Genomic DNA, 13487 nt, shown 5'->3' with positions numbered 1-13487 from the left:
TGTCTCTCCCTGTTAATAAACATTGCTCTTATAAGGTGAAATCCCATTCAAAGTGTAGAGGAATGACAGAATTGACTCTCCTTTTCAATTTCCTTCTAAAGTGATTGTCTATGTCATGGAATAAGAGTGGGGAACACCAGAATCATATGACCATACTGTCAAAGAAGTATGCATCTCCAATGTTGTCACTGTCATGCTTTCCATTATACACATGTATGGTATATTTTCGAAGGCCGTGACCTATGATGATGTGCATATCAACTTCACTCAGGAAGAGTGGGATTTGCTGGATCCTTTCCAGAAGAATCTCTACAAAGATGTGATGTTGGAGACCTACAGGAACCTCACTACTATAGGTAAAAATAAATTTCCTTCATGTTTTAAAATATGAAGACAACTTTTCCTCGGTTAATGATATTCTATACTTTGATTTAGAAAGAAGAAGAAGAAAGTAAATAATGCAGTCAATAGTTCTTAGGTTCACTTAAGATAATAAGCTAAATGTTACACAATGTTAAATAATATAACATTCATATCTTGGTACTGTATTTTAGGATACATTTGGGAAGACAACAACACTAAAGAACATTGTCAATGTTGTAGAAGACCTGCAAGGTAATTTTGTTGTGAACATTGATAACAGTGTGCCTCTGATGAGATTGTAATGTGTCCTGGAACAATTAATCAAAAGCAACAGTATAAAGAAGCACAGCTTTATATGCATTGATGGTTATTAATTTCTCACAAATCCATATACCTCAATTCCATGTATGTGAAATGTATTTGCAAGGCATTCATTTAAGAAAGAAGTCTAATTGGGATGAGTTTCTGTCCCACGGCGCCAGCCAGGGACGGGGAGCTTGGGGGTTTCTTGGTACCCTGTCCTTCTTGGGCTCTCTGCAGGGCCTCTACTCCCTGGGTGCTGCCTCTTTCTTCCTGGCCCACCCAGCTTCCGTCCAGAGCCCTCCCCACTTCGGCCCCACTGCCCTCTTTTGGCGCGTGGCATCGCCCAGCCCAGCCTATCTGGGCGCTGGGTCCGGGGCTCCCGGCGGGCTGCAGTTCCTTTGTTTCTGTGGCCTGCCTGCACCAAGCGGGGTAGACGCTTTGTTTGCGAGCTGCCCAAACAGCACGGAGGCCTGATCTTTCGGCGCCAGGAGACCCAGCATTGGGGTGAGTTTCTGGCCCACGGCGCCAGCCTGGGACGGGGAGCTCGGGGGTTTCTTGGCCCCCTGTCCTTCTTGGGCTCTCTGCAGGGCCTCTACTCCCTGGGTGCTGCCTCTTTCTTCCTGGCCCACCCAGCTTCCGTCCAGAGCCCTCCCCACTTCGCCCCACTGCCCTCTTTTGGCGCGTGGCATCGCCCAGCCCAGCCTATCTGGGCGCTGGGTCCGAGTACTCGGGGCTCCCGGGCGGGCAGCAGTTCCTTTGTTTCTGGGGCCTGCCTGCACCAAGCGGGGTAGGCGCTTTGTCTGCGAGCTGCCCAAACAGCACGGAGGCCTGATCTTTCGGCGCCAGGAGACCCAGCATTGGGGTGAGTTTCTGGCCCACGGCGCCAGCCTGGGACGGGGAGCTCGGGGGTTTCTTGGCCCCCTGTCCTGCTTGGGCTCTCTGCAGGGCCTCTACTCCCCGGGTGCTGCCTCTTTCTTCCTGGCCCACCCAGCTTCCGTCCAGAGCCCTCCCCACTTCGGCCCCACTGCCCTCTTTTGGCGCGTGGCATCGCCCAGCCCAGCCTATCTGGGCGCTGGGTCCGAGTACTCGGGGCTCCCGGGCGGGCAGCAGTTCCTTTGTTTCTGGGGCCTGCCTGCACCAAGCGGGGTAGGCGCTTTGTCTGCGAGCTGCCCAAACAGCACGGAGGCCTGATCTTTCGGCGCCAGGAGACCCAGCATTGGGGTGAGTTTCTGGCCCACGGCGCCAGCCTGGGACGGGGAGCTCGGGGGTTTCTTGGCCCCCTGTCCTGCTTGGGCTCTCTGCAGGGCCTCTACTCCCCGGGTGCTGCCTCTTTCTTCCTGGCCCACCCAGCTTCCGTCCAGAGCCCTCCCCACTTCGGCCCCACTGCCCTCTTTTGGCGCGTGGCATCGCCCAGCCCAGCCTATCTGGGCGCTGGGTCCGAGTACTTGGGGCTCCCAGGCGGGCAGCAGTTCCTTTGTTTCTGTGGCCTGCCTGCACCAAGCGGGGTAGGTGCTTTGTTTGCGAGCTGCCCAACCAGCATGGAGGCCTGATCTCTCATCGCCAGAGAGCCAACATTGGGGAGAGACAGCGTTTGGTAGGCAAGGAGACCTGATCCGGTAAAAGAAGATCCATAGGGAGCATTTGGAAGAAGCAATGGGCCGACGTCAAGGCAAGAATTCGCCCAACAAGCTGAAAAGCAACATGAAGCCACCAGAAACAAGCGACCTCACAACGGGAGGACAAGAACCCCTTAATCAAGAGGAAGGAGAAAAGATTGACTTCATGAAAGTGATTGACACCCTTAAACAGCATGTAAAAAACGCCCTTATAGAAATGGATGAGAAATATAACAGAAAGTTTGAAGAATTGAATAAATCAGTGAATGATACCCTAGAAAACCAAGGAAAAACAATCAAACAGATAATGGAAACAGTTCAAGACCTGAAAACTGAAATGGAGGCAAAGAAGAAAACACAAACAGAGGGCCGTCTGGACATGGAAAATCTAGGTAAACGAATAGAGACTACAGAAACAAGCATAACCAGCAGAATACAAGAGATAGAAGAAAGACTCTCGGATTCTGAAGATACCATAGAGAAAATAAACACACTGATCAAAGAAAACAGCAAGTCCAACAAACTCTCATCACAAAACATTCAGGAAATATGGGACACAATAAAAAGACCAAACCTAAGAATAATAGGAGTAGAAGAAGGAGAAGAAGGGCAGCTCAATAGTCCACAAAATATATTTAATAAAATTATAGAAGAAAACTTTCCCAACCTAAAGAAAGATATTCTTATGAAGGTGCAAGAAGCATACAGAACACCGAATAGGCTGGATCAAAAAAAAAAATCCCCTCGCCATATAATTATCAAAACACAAAGCATACAGAATAAGGAAAGAATATTAAGAGCTGCAAAGGAAAAAAGGCCAAATTACTTATAAAGGTAAACCTATCAGACTTACACCTGACTTCTCCATGGAAACCATGAAAGCGAGAAGGTCCTGGATAGATGTACTGCAGAAACTGAGAGACCATGGGTGCAAGCCCAGATTACTATACCCAGCCAAGCTTTCATTCACTATAAATGGAGAAAATAAAATTTTCCAGGATAAAAACAAATTTAAATAATACGCAGCCACAAATCCAGCCTTACAGAAAGTAATTGAAGGAAAATCACTAACCAAGGAGTCCAACAATGACCACAATAACTCAGACATCTAGAGACCCTTCACCAACACAAAACAAAGAAGGGAAACACACAAACTCTACGACTAAAAAAAAAATGACCGGAGTTAACAACCACTGGTCATTAATATCACTTAATGTCAATGGACTCAACTCACCTATAAAAAGGCACAGGCTAAGAGATTGGATAAGAAAACAGGATCCAACATTCTGCTGTTTACAAGAAACACACCTCAACCACAAAGACAGGCACCTACTCAGAGTAAAGGGCTGGGAAAAGGCCTATCAAGCAAATGGACCTAAGAAACAGGCAGGTGTGGCCATACTAATCTCTAACAAAGTTGACTTTAAACTTAAATCAATCAGAAGAGATGGAGAGGGGCATTTTATACTCATAACAGGAACAGTTCATCAGGATGAAGTCTCAATCCTGAACATCTATGCCCCTAATATAAAAGCACCCACGTACATAAAAGAAACATTGCTAAAATTCAAGGCAGCCATCAAACCGCACACACTAATAGTAGGAGACTTCAACACTCCTCTCTCACCAATGGACAGGTCAATCAGACAGAAACCTAACAGAGAAATAAGAGAATTAATGGAGGTAATGAATCAAATGGACTTAACAGACATCTATAGAACATTCCACCCAAATAGGAAAGAATATACCTTCTTCTCTGCAGCTCATGGAACCTTCTCGAAAATCAACCACATAGTCGGTAACAAAGCAAACATCCACAGTTACAAAAAAATATTAGTAACCACCTGTGTCTTATCAGATCACCATGGATTAAAGTTAGAATTCAACAATAATGCTACCCCCAGAAAGCATACAAAGTCATGGAAACTGAACAGTCAACTATTGAACCATACCTGGATTAAGGAAGAAATAAAGAAAGAAATTAAAGTCTTCCTGGAATTCAATGAAAATAAAGAAACAACATACTCAAACTTATGGGACACTATGAAAGCAGTCCTAAGAGGAAAGTTCATAGCACTAAGTGCCCACTTAAAGAAAACAGAGAAAGCTCACATTGGAGACTTAACAGCCCACCTGAAAGCTCTAGAAAAAAAAGAAGCAGACTCACCTAGGAGGAGTAGAAGACTGGAAATAATCAAACTGAGGGCTGAAATCAACAAAATAGAAACACAGAAAACAATACAAAAAATCAATGAAACAAAAAGCTGGTTCCTGGAGAAAATCAACAAGATTGACAAACCACTCTCCAAGCTAATCAAACGGCAGAGAGAGAATTTGCAAATTAATAAGATCAGAAATGAAAAGGGGGACATAACCACAGACACAGAGTAAATTCAGAGAATCATTAGATCTTACTACAAAAGCCTATATGCCACAAAATTGGAAAATGTAAAGGAAATGGATACTTTTTTAGATAAATATCATATACCAAAGTTAAACCAGGAACAGGTGAACAATCTAAATAGACCTGTTAGTCGCAAAGAATTAGAAGAGGTTATCAAAAACCTCCCTACAAAAAAAGCCCAGGACCAGATGGTTTCAATGCGGAATTCTACCAGATCTTCCAAGAAGATCTAATACCTATACTCCTTAATGTATTCCACAATATAGAAACAGAAGGGTCATTACCAAACTCCTTTTATGAAGCCACAATTACTCTGATACCAAAACCACTCAAAGACTCAACCAGGAAAGAGAACTACAGGCCAATCTCACTCATGAATATCAACGCAAAAATCCTCAACAAAATACTGGCAAATTGAATCCAAGAACACATCCGAAAAATTATCCATTATGATCAAGTAGGCTTCATTCCTGAGATACAGGGCTGGTTCAACATACGAAAATCTATCAATGTAATCCAGCATATAAATAAACTGAAAGAAAAAAACCATATGATCATTTCATTAGATGCTGAAAAAGCATTTGACAAAATTCAACATCCATTTATGTTAAAAGTCTTGGAGAGATTAGGGATACATGGGTCATACCTAAATATAATAAAAGCTATATACAGCAAGCCGACAGCTAACATCAAATTAAACGGAGAGAAACTCAAAGCCATCCCACTTAACTCAGGAACACGACAAGGCTGTCCACTCTCGCCATACCTCTTCAATATAGTGCTTGAAGTTCTAGCAATAGCAATAAGACAACATAATGGAATCAAGGGGATTCGAATTGGAAAGGAAGAAGTTAAACTTTCGTTATTTGCAGATGATATGATAGTGTACATAAGCGACCCCAAAAACTCCACCAAAGAACTTTTACAGCTGATAAACAGCTTTAGTAATGTGGCAGGATACAAGATCAACTCCAAAACATCAGTCGCCCTCTTATACACAAAGGATATGGAAGCAGAGAGGGAAATCAGAGAAGCTTCACCATTCACAATAGCCAAAAACAGCATAAAATATCTTGGGGTAAATCTAACCAAGGAAGTGAAAGATCTATTTGACAAGAACTTTAAGGCATTGAAGAAAGAAATTGAAGAGGATACCAAAAAATGGATGGACCTCCCTTGCTCTTGGATTGGGAGGATCAACATAGTAAAAATGGCAATTCTACCAAAGGCAATTTATAGATTCAATGCAATCCCCATCAAGATCCCATCAAAATTCTTCACAGATCTGGAGAGGACAATAATCAACTTTATATGGAAAAACAAAAAACCCAGGATAGCCAAAACAATCCTATACAATAAAGGATCTTCTGGAGGCATTACCATCCCTGACTTCAAACTCTATTACAGAGCTACAGTAATGAAAACAGTGTGGTACTGGCATAAAAACAGAGAAGTCGACCAATGGAATCGTATAGAAGACCCGGATTTTATCCCACAAACCTATGAACACCTCATTTTTGATAAAGGAGCTAAAAGTATACAATGGAAGAAAGAAAGCATCTTCAACAAATGGTGCTGGCACAACTGGATGTCATCCTGTAGAAGAATGAAAATAGACCCTTATCTATCACCGTGCACAAAACTCAAGTCCAAATGGATTAAAGACCTCAATATCAGCCCGAACACACTGAACCTGATAGAAGAGAAAGTGGGAAGTACCCTACAGGAGATGGGCACAGGAGATCGCTTCCTATGTATAACCCCAGAAGCACAGACATTAAGAGCAACATTGAATAAATGGGACCTACTTAAACTGAGAAGCTTCTGTAAAGCAAAGGACATAGTCACTAAGACACAAAGGCAACCTACTGACTGGGAGAAGATCTTCACCAACCCCACAACAGACAAAGGTCTGATCTCCAAAATATATAAAGAACTCAAGAACCTAGACTTTAAAATGCTAATTAACCCAATTAAAAAATGGGGCACTGAACTGAACAGAGAATTCTCAGCAGAGGAAGTTCAAATGGCCAAAAGACACTTAAAGTCGTGCTCAACTTCCTTAGCAATCAGGGAAATGCAAATCAAAACAACTTTGAGATATCATCTTACACCTGTCAGAATGGCTAAAGTCAAAAACACCACCTTTGCTGGAGAGGCTGTGGAGGAACGGGTACCCTCATCCATTGCTGGTGGGAATGCAATCTTGTGCAACCACTGTGGAAGTCAGTGTTTCGGTTTCTCAGGAAATTCGGGATCAACTTACCCCTGGACCCAGCAATACCACTCCTGGGAATATACCCAAGAGATGCTCTATCATATGACAAAAGCATTTGTTCAACTATGTTCATAGCAGTATTATTTGTAATAACCAGAACCTGGAAACAACCTAGATGCCCTTCAATGGAAGAATGGATGAAGAAAGTATGGAATATATACACGCTAGAGTACTACGCTGCGGTAAAAAACAATGACTTCTCGAATTTTGCATGCAAATGGATGGAAATAGAAAACACTATCCTGAGTGAGGTGTCCCAGACCCAAAAAGATGAACATGGGATGTACTCGCTCATAATTGGTTTCTAGCCATAAATAAGGGCCACGGAGTCTACAATAGGTGAACCTAAAGAAGCTAAGTAAGAAGGTGAACCCAAGGAAAAACATATAGTTATCCTCTTGGCTAAGGGAAGTAGACCAAATTGCCGGGGAGAAAATTAGGATCTTGGGGGTGGGGTGGGATGGGGGTAAGGGGAGATGGGGAGAGAAAAGGTAGAAGGGAAGGAGGGGGGACTTGGGGAATCAGGAGAATTGGGATAAAGGAAAGGTGGATAGGGGAGCACGGAACCACAATTCTTAGTTAAGGGAGCCACTTTAGGGTGGGCAAGAGATTTGACCCTAGAGGGGCTCCCAAGTGCCCAAGATGAGGTTCCCAGTTAGTTCCTTGGGCAGCTGAGGATTGGGAACCTGAAATGACCCTATCCTAGAGCAATACTGACGAATATCTTGCATATCATCATAGAACCTTCATCTGGTGATGGATGGAGATAGAGACAGAGACCCACACATGAGCACTGGACTGAACTCCCAAGGTCCCAATGAGGAGCAGAAGGAGGGAGAACATGAGCAAAGAAGTCGGGACCACGAGGGGTGCACCCACCCACTGAGACAGTGGAGCTGATCTACTGGGAGCTCACCAAGGCCAGCTGGACTGTGACCGAAAAAGCATGGGATAAAACCGGACTCTCTGAACATGGCGAACAATGAGGGCTGATGAGACGCCAAGGACAATGGCACGGGGTTTTGATCCTACTTAATGTGCTGGCTTTGTGGAAGCCTAGCCAGTTTGGATGTTCACCTTCCTAGATATGGACGGAGGGGGGAGGACCTAGGACTTACCACAGGGCAGGGAACCCGGACTGCTCTGTGGACTGGAGAGGGAGGGGGAGAGGAGTGGGAGGAGGGCGAGAAGGGTGGGAGGAGGGGGAGAAGGGTGGGAGGAGGGGGAGGGAAATGGGAGGCTGGGAGGAGGTGGAAACTTGTTTTTTGTTTATGTTTTTTTTCTTCTTTTCTTAATAAAAAAAAAAGAAAAAAAAAGAAAGAAGTCTAGAAATCAATGCCTAAACAGATATTATCATTTGAATCATAGCACCATGAGAGCTAAAGTAGATCTTCCAATCATTTATTTCTTGCTACTCATGAAACAAAATGTATACACATTTCAGTGATGATAAGTGTATCTGCAAAACTTTCTACTAAATCAAAATCCCATGGTAAGTCTTATATTACTCATATACTTTTTGGGATTGTGCTAAGTTTAGTGAAAGCAGCATTAGAGTCAAGGGTCAAGGGGCAGTTGTGGAGAAACCTTAATATGTATACCACAGGTCTGTGAAGAACAGAAAGTCAAACCATGAGAATTCAGTGTGGAAGTATTTTATTCACTGTTATTCCTTTACTATGTGTATCATATGTGACTCTTGATGCAAGCATATGAGCAAAGGGATATGGAAAGATTTCACACATCTCTCCTTAAGAACAATTAGAAGATAACCAGTTTTTCCCATGTAGAGTATACTTGTTGAATTTGATTCATGTATACAAGTAATTGGTTTTCTACCATCATTAATACATCAACAAACTCACATTACAAACAAGCCCCATGAGTTCTAGGTCTGTGCCGACAAACCTGTGTCTCCTAGTTCACTTAGCAAGTGTAATATGATTCACAGTATAGTAAAATTTATGAATGCAGTAAAGATGGTAATGCTCTCAGTGCATCCAGTTCTCTTGAAAATTGTGAAAAATGTCATATAAAATGTTTTTGTAAAGGTGAAAAAGTAAACCATGAAACAAAGGAATTTACAATCACACATATTCTTCAAGATGCAAAATGGCCCCTAATGAAAGAATGAAGTGATTTTATACAGAATTATAAAATCTTAATAACTGATTCCTCTTTACATTTGGAACTAATTATAAAATTTCTTCATATAGATATGAGGTTCAACAGTGTATTGAGTGTGGTAAAGCTTTTATATGTGCCAATTTTCTTTGCAGAATTGAAAGAAATCAAACTGGAGAGAAACATTCAGTATATACTCACTCTGCTAAAGCCTGGTCTTATGACACCCACCTTCTAAGGAATGAAAATACACATGCTGGAGAACAACATTATGAAATTAAGCAATGTGGAAAAGTCTTTGCTCATCACAGTGATCTTCAAATGAATACAAGAAAATACACGGGAGAAAAGCACTATGAATACACTCAAGGTGCTAAAGACTTTGTTCTTTATGAGACTCATCCATGTCATAAAGGAACATATACTGGAGGGATACCGGATGGATATAATCTGTGTGGTAAAGCCTTTCCTGATCACATTAGTCTTCAAAGCCATAAAAGAACACTTAATGGGGAGAAACCCTATGAATGTTATCAATGTGGTAAGGCCTTTGGCAGGCACAGTCATCTTCAAAGGCATAAACGATCACATACTGGAGAGAAACCCTATGAATGTAATCAGTGTGGTAAGACCTTTGCATTTCAGCGTTATCTTCAAATGCATAAACGAACACATACTGGAGAGAAACCCTATGAATGCTATCAGTGTGGTAAAACCTTTGCATATCAAAGTAGTCTTCAAAAGCATAAAAGATCACACACTGGAGAGAAACCTTATGAATGCAATCAGTGTGGTAAAACCTTTGCATATCAAACTAGTCTTCAAAAGCATAAAAGATCACATACTGGAGAGACACCCTATGAATGTAATCAGTGTGGTAAGGCCTTTGCATTTCAGAGTTATCTTCAAATGCATGAAAGAACACATACTGGAGAGAAACCCTACAAATGTAATCAGTGTGGTAAGGCCTTTGCATATCAGAGTTATCTTCAAATGCATGAAAGAACACATACTGGGGAGAAACCCTACAAATGTAATCAGTGTAGAAAGGCCTTTGCACGTCACGGTCAACTTCAGGTGCATGAAAGAACACATACTGGAGAGAAACCTTATGAATGTAGTCAGTGTAGTAAGGCCTTTGCTCGTCACAGTCATCTTCAAATACACGAAAGAACACATACTGGAGAGAAACCCTTTAAATGTAATCAGTGTGGTAAATTGTTTTCACGACTCAGTTATCTTCAAATGCATAAAAGAATACATACTTAGAGAAGCCCTATAAATGTAATCAGTGTGGTAAAGCATTTGCTCATCACAATACTCTTCAAACACATAAAGAAACACATACAGGAGAGAAACTGTATGCATGTAATCTGTGAGGTAAAGCATTTGCATGTCTCTGTCTTTTTCAAATGCATAAAAACACATACTGGAGAGAAACCCAATAAATGGATTTTGTGTGCTAATGCCTTTGTGTGTCATAATAAACTCCAAAAAACATAAAATAAACCATTCTAGAGAGAAACTATAAATTTAGTCAGCGTAGTTTTCAAAAACATGAAAAAAGACATACTGGAATGAAACTCAATAAAATGATTTCAATATGGTAATGTTTTTCACCTATATAGGAGTAAAATTTTGTGTACAATCAATCTGATAAATATACTTGTAATACTTGCATATTACAGTAGTTTTTGCTTACGTGAAAAAGATTCTGAGGACTTTTTGTTATAAATTACTTTTTATGATTTTAGCAAACATACAGTCATTTAACCAACAACATTTATTCTGTAGAAAAATGAATTGGCAGTGTCATAAATCTATTCAAGCTTTATGATATTCATTTTTATTTTGTTTGTCCCAGCAAACCAATGGACAAAACTGATTTCAAGAATTTGTGAAGCCCTATGGGTAGAATAAAGGGCCAGTCAAAGAATCACACCCTGGTCCTGAAACCAGAGCCAAAGGAATACACTTTGTCCCTAAATCTATAACCAGTGAAAGAAACATTATCACCCTGAATCAGAGCCAAAATGTTAAGAAGGGCAGGAGAAATAAACACATGTTGACACTCAAACTAGAGCAAAATAAACATGCTTTGCCCTTGACCACATGTGCATAAAAAGTCAACCAACCCCTGAGTGTAAAATCCAGCCCATCTCTGAACTTGTTCTAGCTCAGGATTGAAATCTGAGCAATTGCCACCCTTATTGGCCTCCATAGCATCCCGTACATCATGTCTCCATGAGTGTGAGGCCAAAACCTGAGAGAACAGAATTCCTTCATTGCTGGAGCCCAAGGGCCAAACTGCTGCTGGTAAATGCGGTGCTGCAAATCCGGGTTGAGAGCACAGTTCCTTAAGGTACAGTCACTGGATTAAATGCAAAACATCAGTGTGGCCCTCCTGTGGTGACTGCCAGTCACCACAACCCCACAAAAGCCCTCTGTCTGCCATATTGGATCTTCCTCTCTCCTCTGGGACTCTCAGTGAGGTAGTCTGAAAAGAGAAAGGGAATTTAAAAGCAGGGAAAGTGAAAGAAACTGTTCCCCTTGAGTTCTAGTTGGTATGTCTGACTCAACAAGAGTCAAAAACTTCAAGACAGTGACATAAAGCAGATTTTCTGCAGATGTGGTATCCATCTTCCTAAAGATATAACAAAGAGAATGTACAGAATGATCAAGTAATCAAATGGACAATAGGGGTATACGCCTTCAATCCCAACACTCAGGAGGCAGAGGCGGGTGGATCTCTATGAGTTTGAGGCCAGGCTGGTCTACAAAGAAATTTTCAGGACAGCCAGTGTGGTTACACAGAGAAACCATGTCTTGGGGAAAAAACTAAATTAACAAAAAAACTACCCACAAATTAATAAACAACTCTATTTAATTAGGGCCAGCATGTCTGTTCCTTGCATTTAACTATGCTAGCATGCCACACTCATCTCTAAATATAAATAATACACCTTACAATTTCATTTACAAAGGAAATACTTGAGGGTGAGGGATAAAATCTGGAAGGATGACTCGACAGTTAAGAGCATTTACTGTTCGTGCAGAGGATCCATATGCACAGGGCAGCTCACAACTCAGATCCAGGAGAACCACTGCCCTTTTCTGGCCTCCATGGGTACTGCACACACATGGTCCATATATAGATAAGCAGGCAAATATTAATATACATAACAATATATATACTTTTTGATTTTTTTAAAGATTTATTTATCATGTATACAATATTCCTCCTGCATGTATATCTCTATGCCAGGAGAGGACACCAGACCTCATTACAGATGGTTATGAGCCATTATGTGGTTGCTGGGAAGTGAACTCAGGACCGCTGGAAGAACAGCCAGTGTTCTTAACCTCTTAGCCATCTCTCCAGCCCCTATATATACTTTTTGAAATCATATACTTCTACTTTCAATTTGTGCTAAATCTCTAAGTTTTAAATTTTCATTATTTGTTTTTATTTATTCTTTTTTGAAACAAGGTCTTATGTAGCCCTTGCCTGGTCTAGAACTAACCATGTAGACCAGTGTTCTGCCTGCCTCTGCATGGGAAATTTTTGTGTATATGTATTGCTTTTATTGGTTAATGAATAACGAAGCTGCTTTTAGCCAATGGCTTAACAGAACGTAGCCATGCTGGAAAAGAAATAAATGGAGAGTAGGTAGAATCAGACGAGAAACAATGTACCTGCCACAGGAGAGAGACACCACCGAGTGCTGATATTAAAGGCTTATACCACTGTGTACATCCTTTAAGCCACGTGACAAATATTTATGTATCTTTCGTAAAGACACCTAAGCACGTGTATCTCTCTGTTTAGTACCTACCTTAGATGTACATACCTTCCCCCTCTGTCTCTTTGAATTTTGCTGAAATATTCTCCTGTGGTATAGCCAAGGATTCAATTTTACCCAAGTGGTGGTTCCTAAATAGGGCTCTTTCCAAGACATTGATAGCAATACTGGACTGAATCTTCCCACTGAAGTTGATACAAGCAGGCCAAAGGGAAGTTACCAGGACTCATGGATATCTTCCAATCAGTCTGGTTATGCTACTTTTAATTCAGTCTTTGCAAGGATATCATCATCCCTTACACACTTAGTGTATCATCTTTTTTTAAAAAAAATTGTGCCTATTGTTAAATAAAAAGTGGGAGGGGGTAATAAATCAGTATGAACTTTTTATACAGTAATTGGGCAACAAACCAGGCACATTCTGGAAAATTGTGGTGACATACTAACAGTTGCTTCCATTCTGGGCAGTGTGGTTACAGATAACTAATCTTCTTTTCAAAAAAGTTAGATATTTCTAAATAAATATGACCTTGAACCAAAGAAAGGTTGGTATTCTTTTTAAGAAGTTGGGAACACCTTGTTCCAGACAGATGGGC

General features: G+C 41.4%; 1 protein-coding gene across 1 annotated transcript; it reads left to right on the top strand.

The window, feature by feature from the left end:
• The first annotated feature begins 330 nt into the window (after nucleotides 1–330).
• LOC121442795 (zinc finger protein 120-like) lies at nucleotides 331–10659 on the top strand. Its single transcript, XM_041644407.1, has 3 exons — nucleotides 331–356; nucleotides 555–615; nucleotides 9244–10659. Exon 3 carries the CDS (start codon nucleotides 9410–9412, stop codon nucleotides 10355–10357), a length of 948 nt encoding a protein of 315 aa, XP_041500341.1. The 5' UTR covers nucleotides 331–356; nucleotides 555–615; nucleotides 9244–9409; the 3' UTR covers nucleotides 10358–10659.
• The last annotated feature ends 2828 nt before the right edge of the window (nucleotides 10660–13487 follow it).

This window comes from Microtus oregoni, unplaced genomic scaffold (assembly GCF_018167655.1).
Source record: "Microtus oregoni isolate MIOR12 unplaced genomic scaffold, Mior012 000095F_ref0000231, whole genome shotgun sequence".
NCBI classification, from domain to species: Eukaryota; Metazoa; Chordata; class Mammalia; order Rodentia; family Cricetidae; genus Microtus; species Microtus oregoni.
This window is presented reverse-complemented; position numbering and strand designations above follow the sequence as displayed.

What these genes read in the sequence shown, in the direction of transcription:
- LOC121442795 (XM_041644407.1), top strand. Translation starts at nt 9,410, where the DNA reads ATGAATACAAGAAAATACACGGGAGAAAAGCACTATGAATACACTCAA.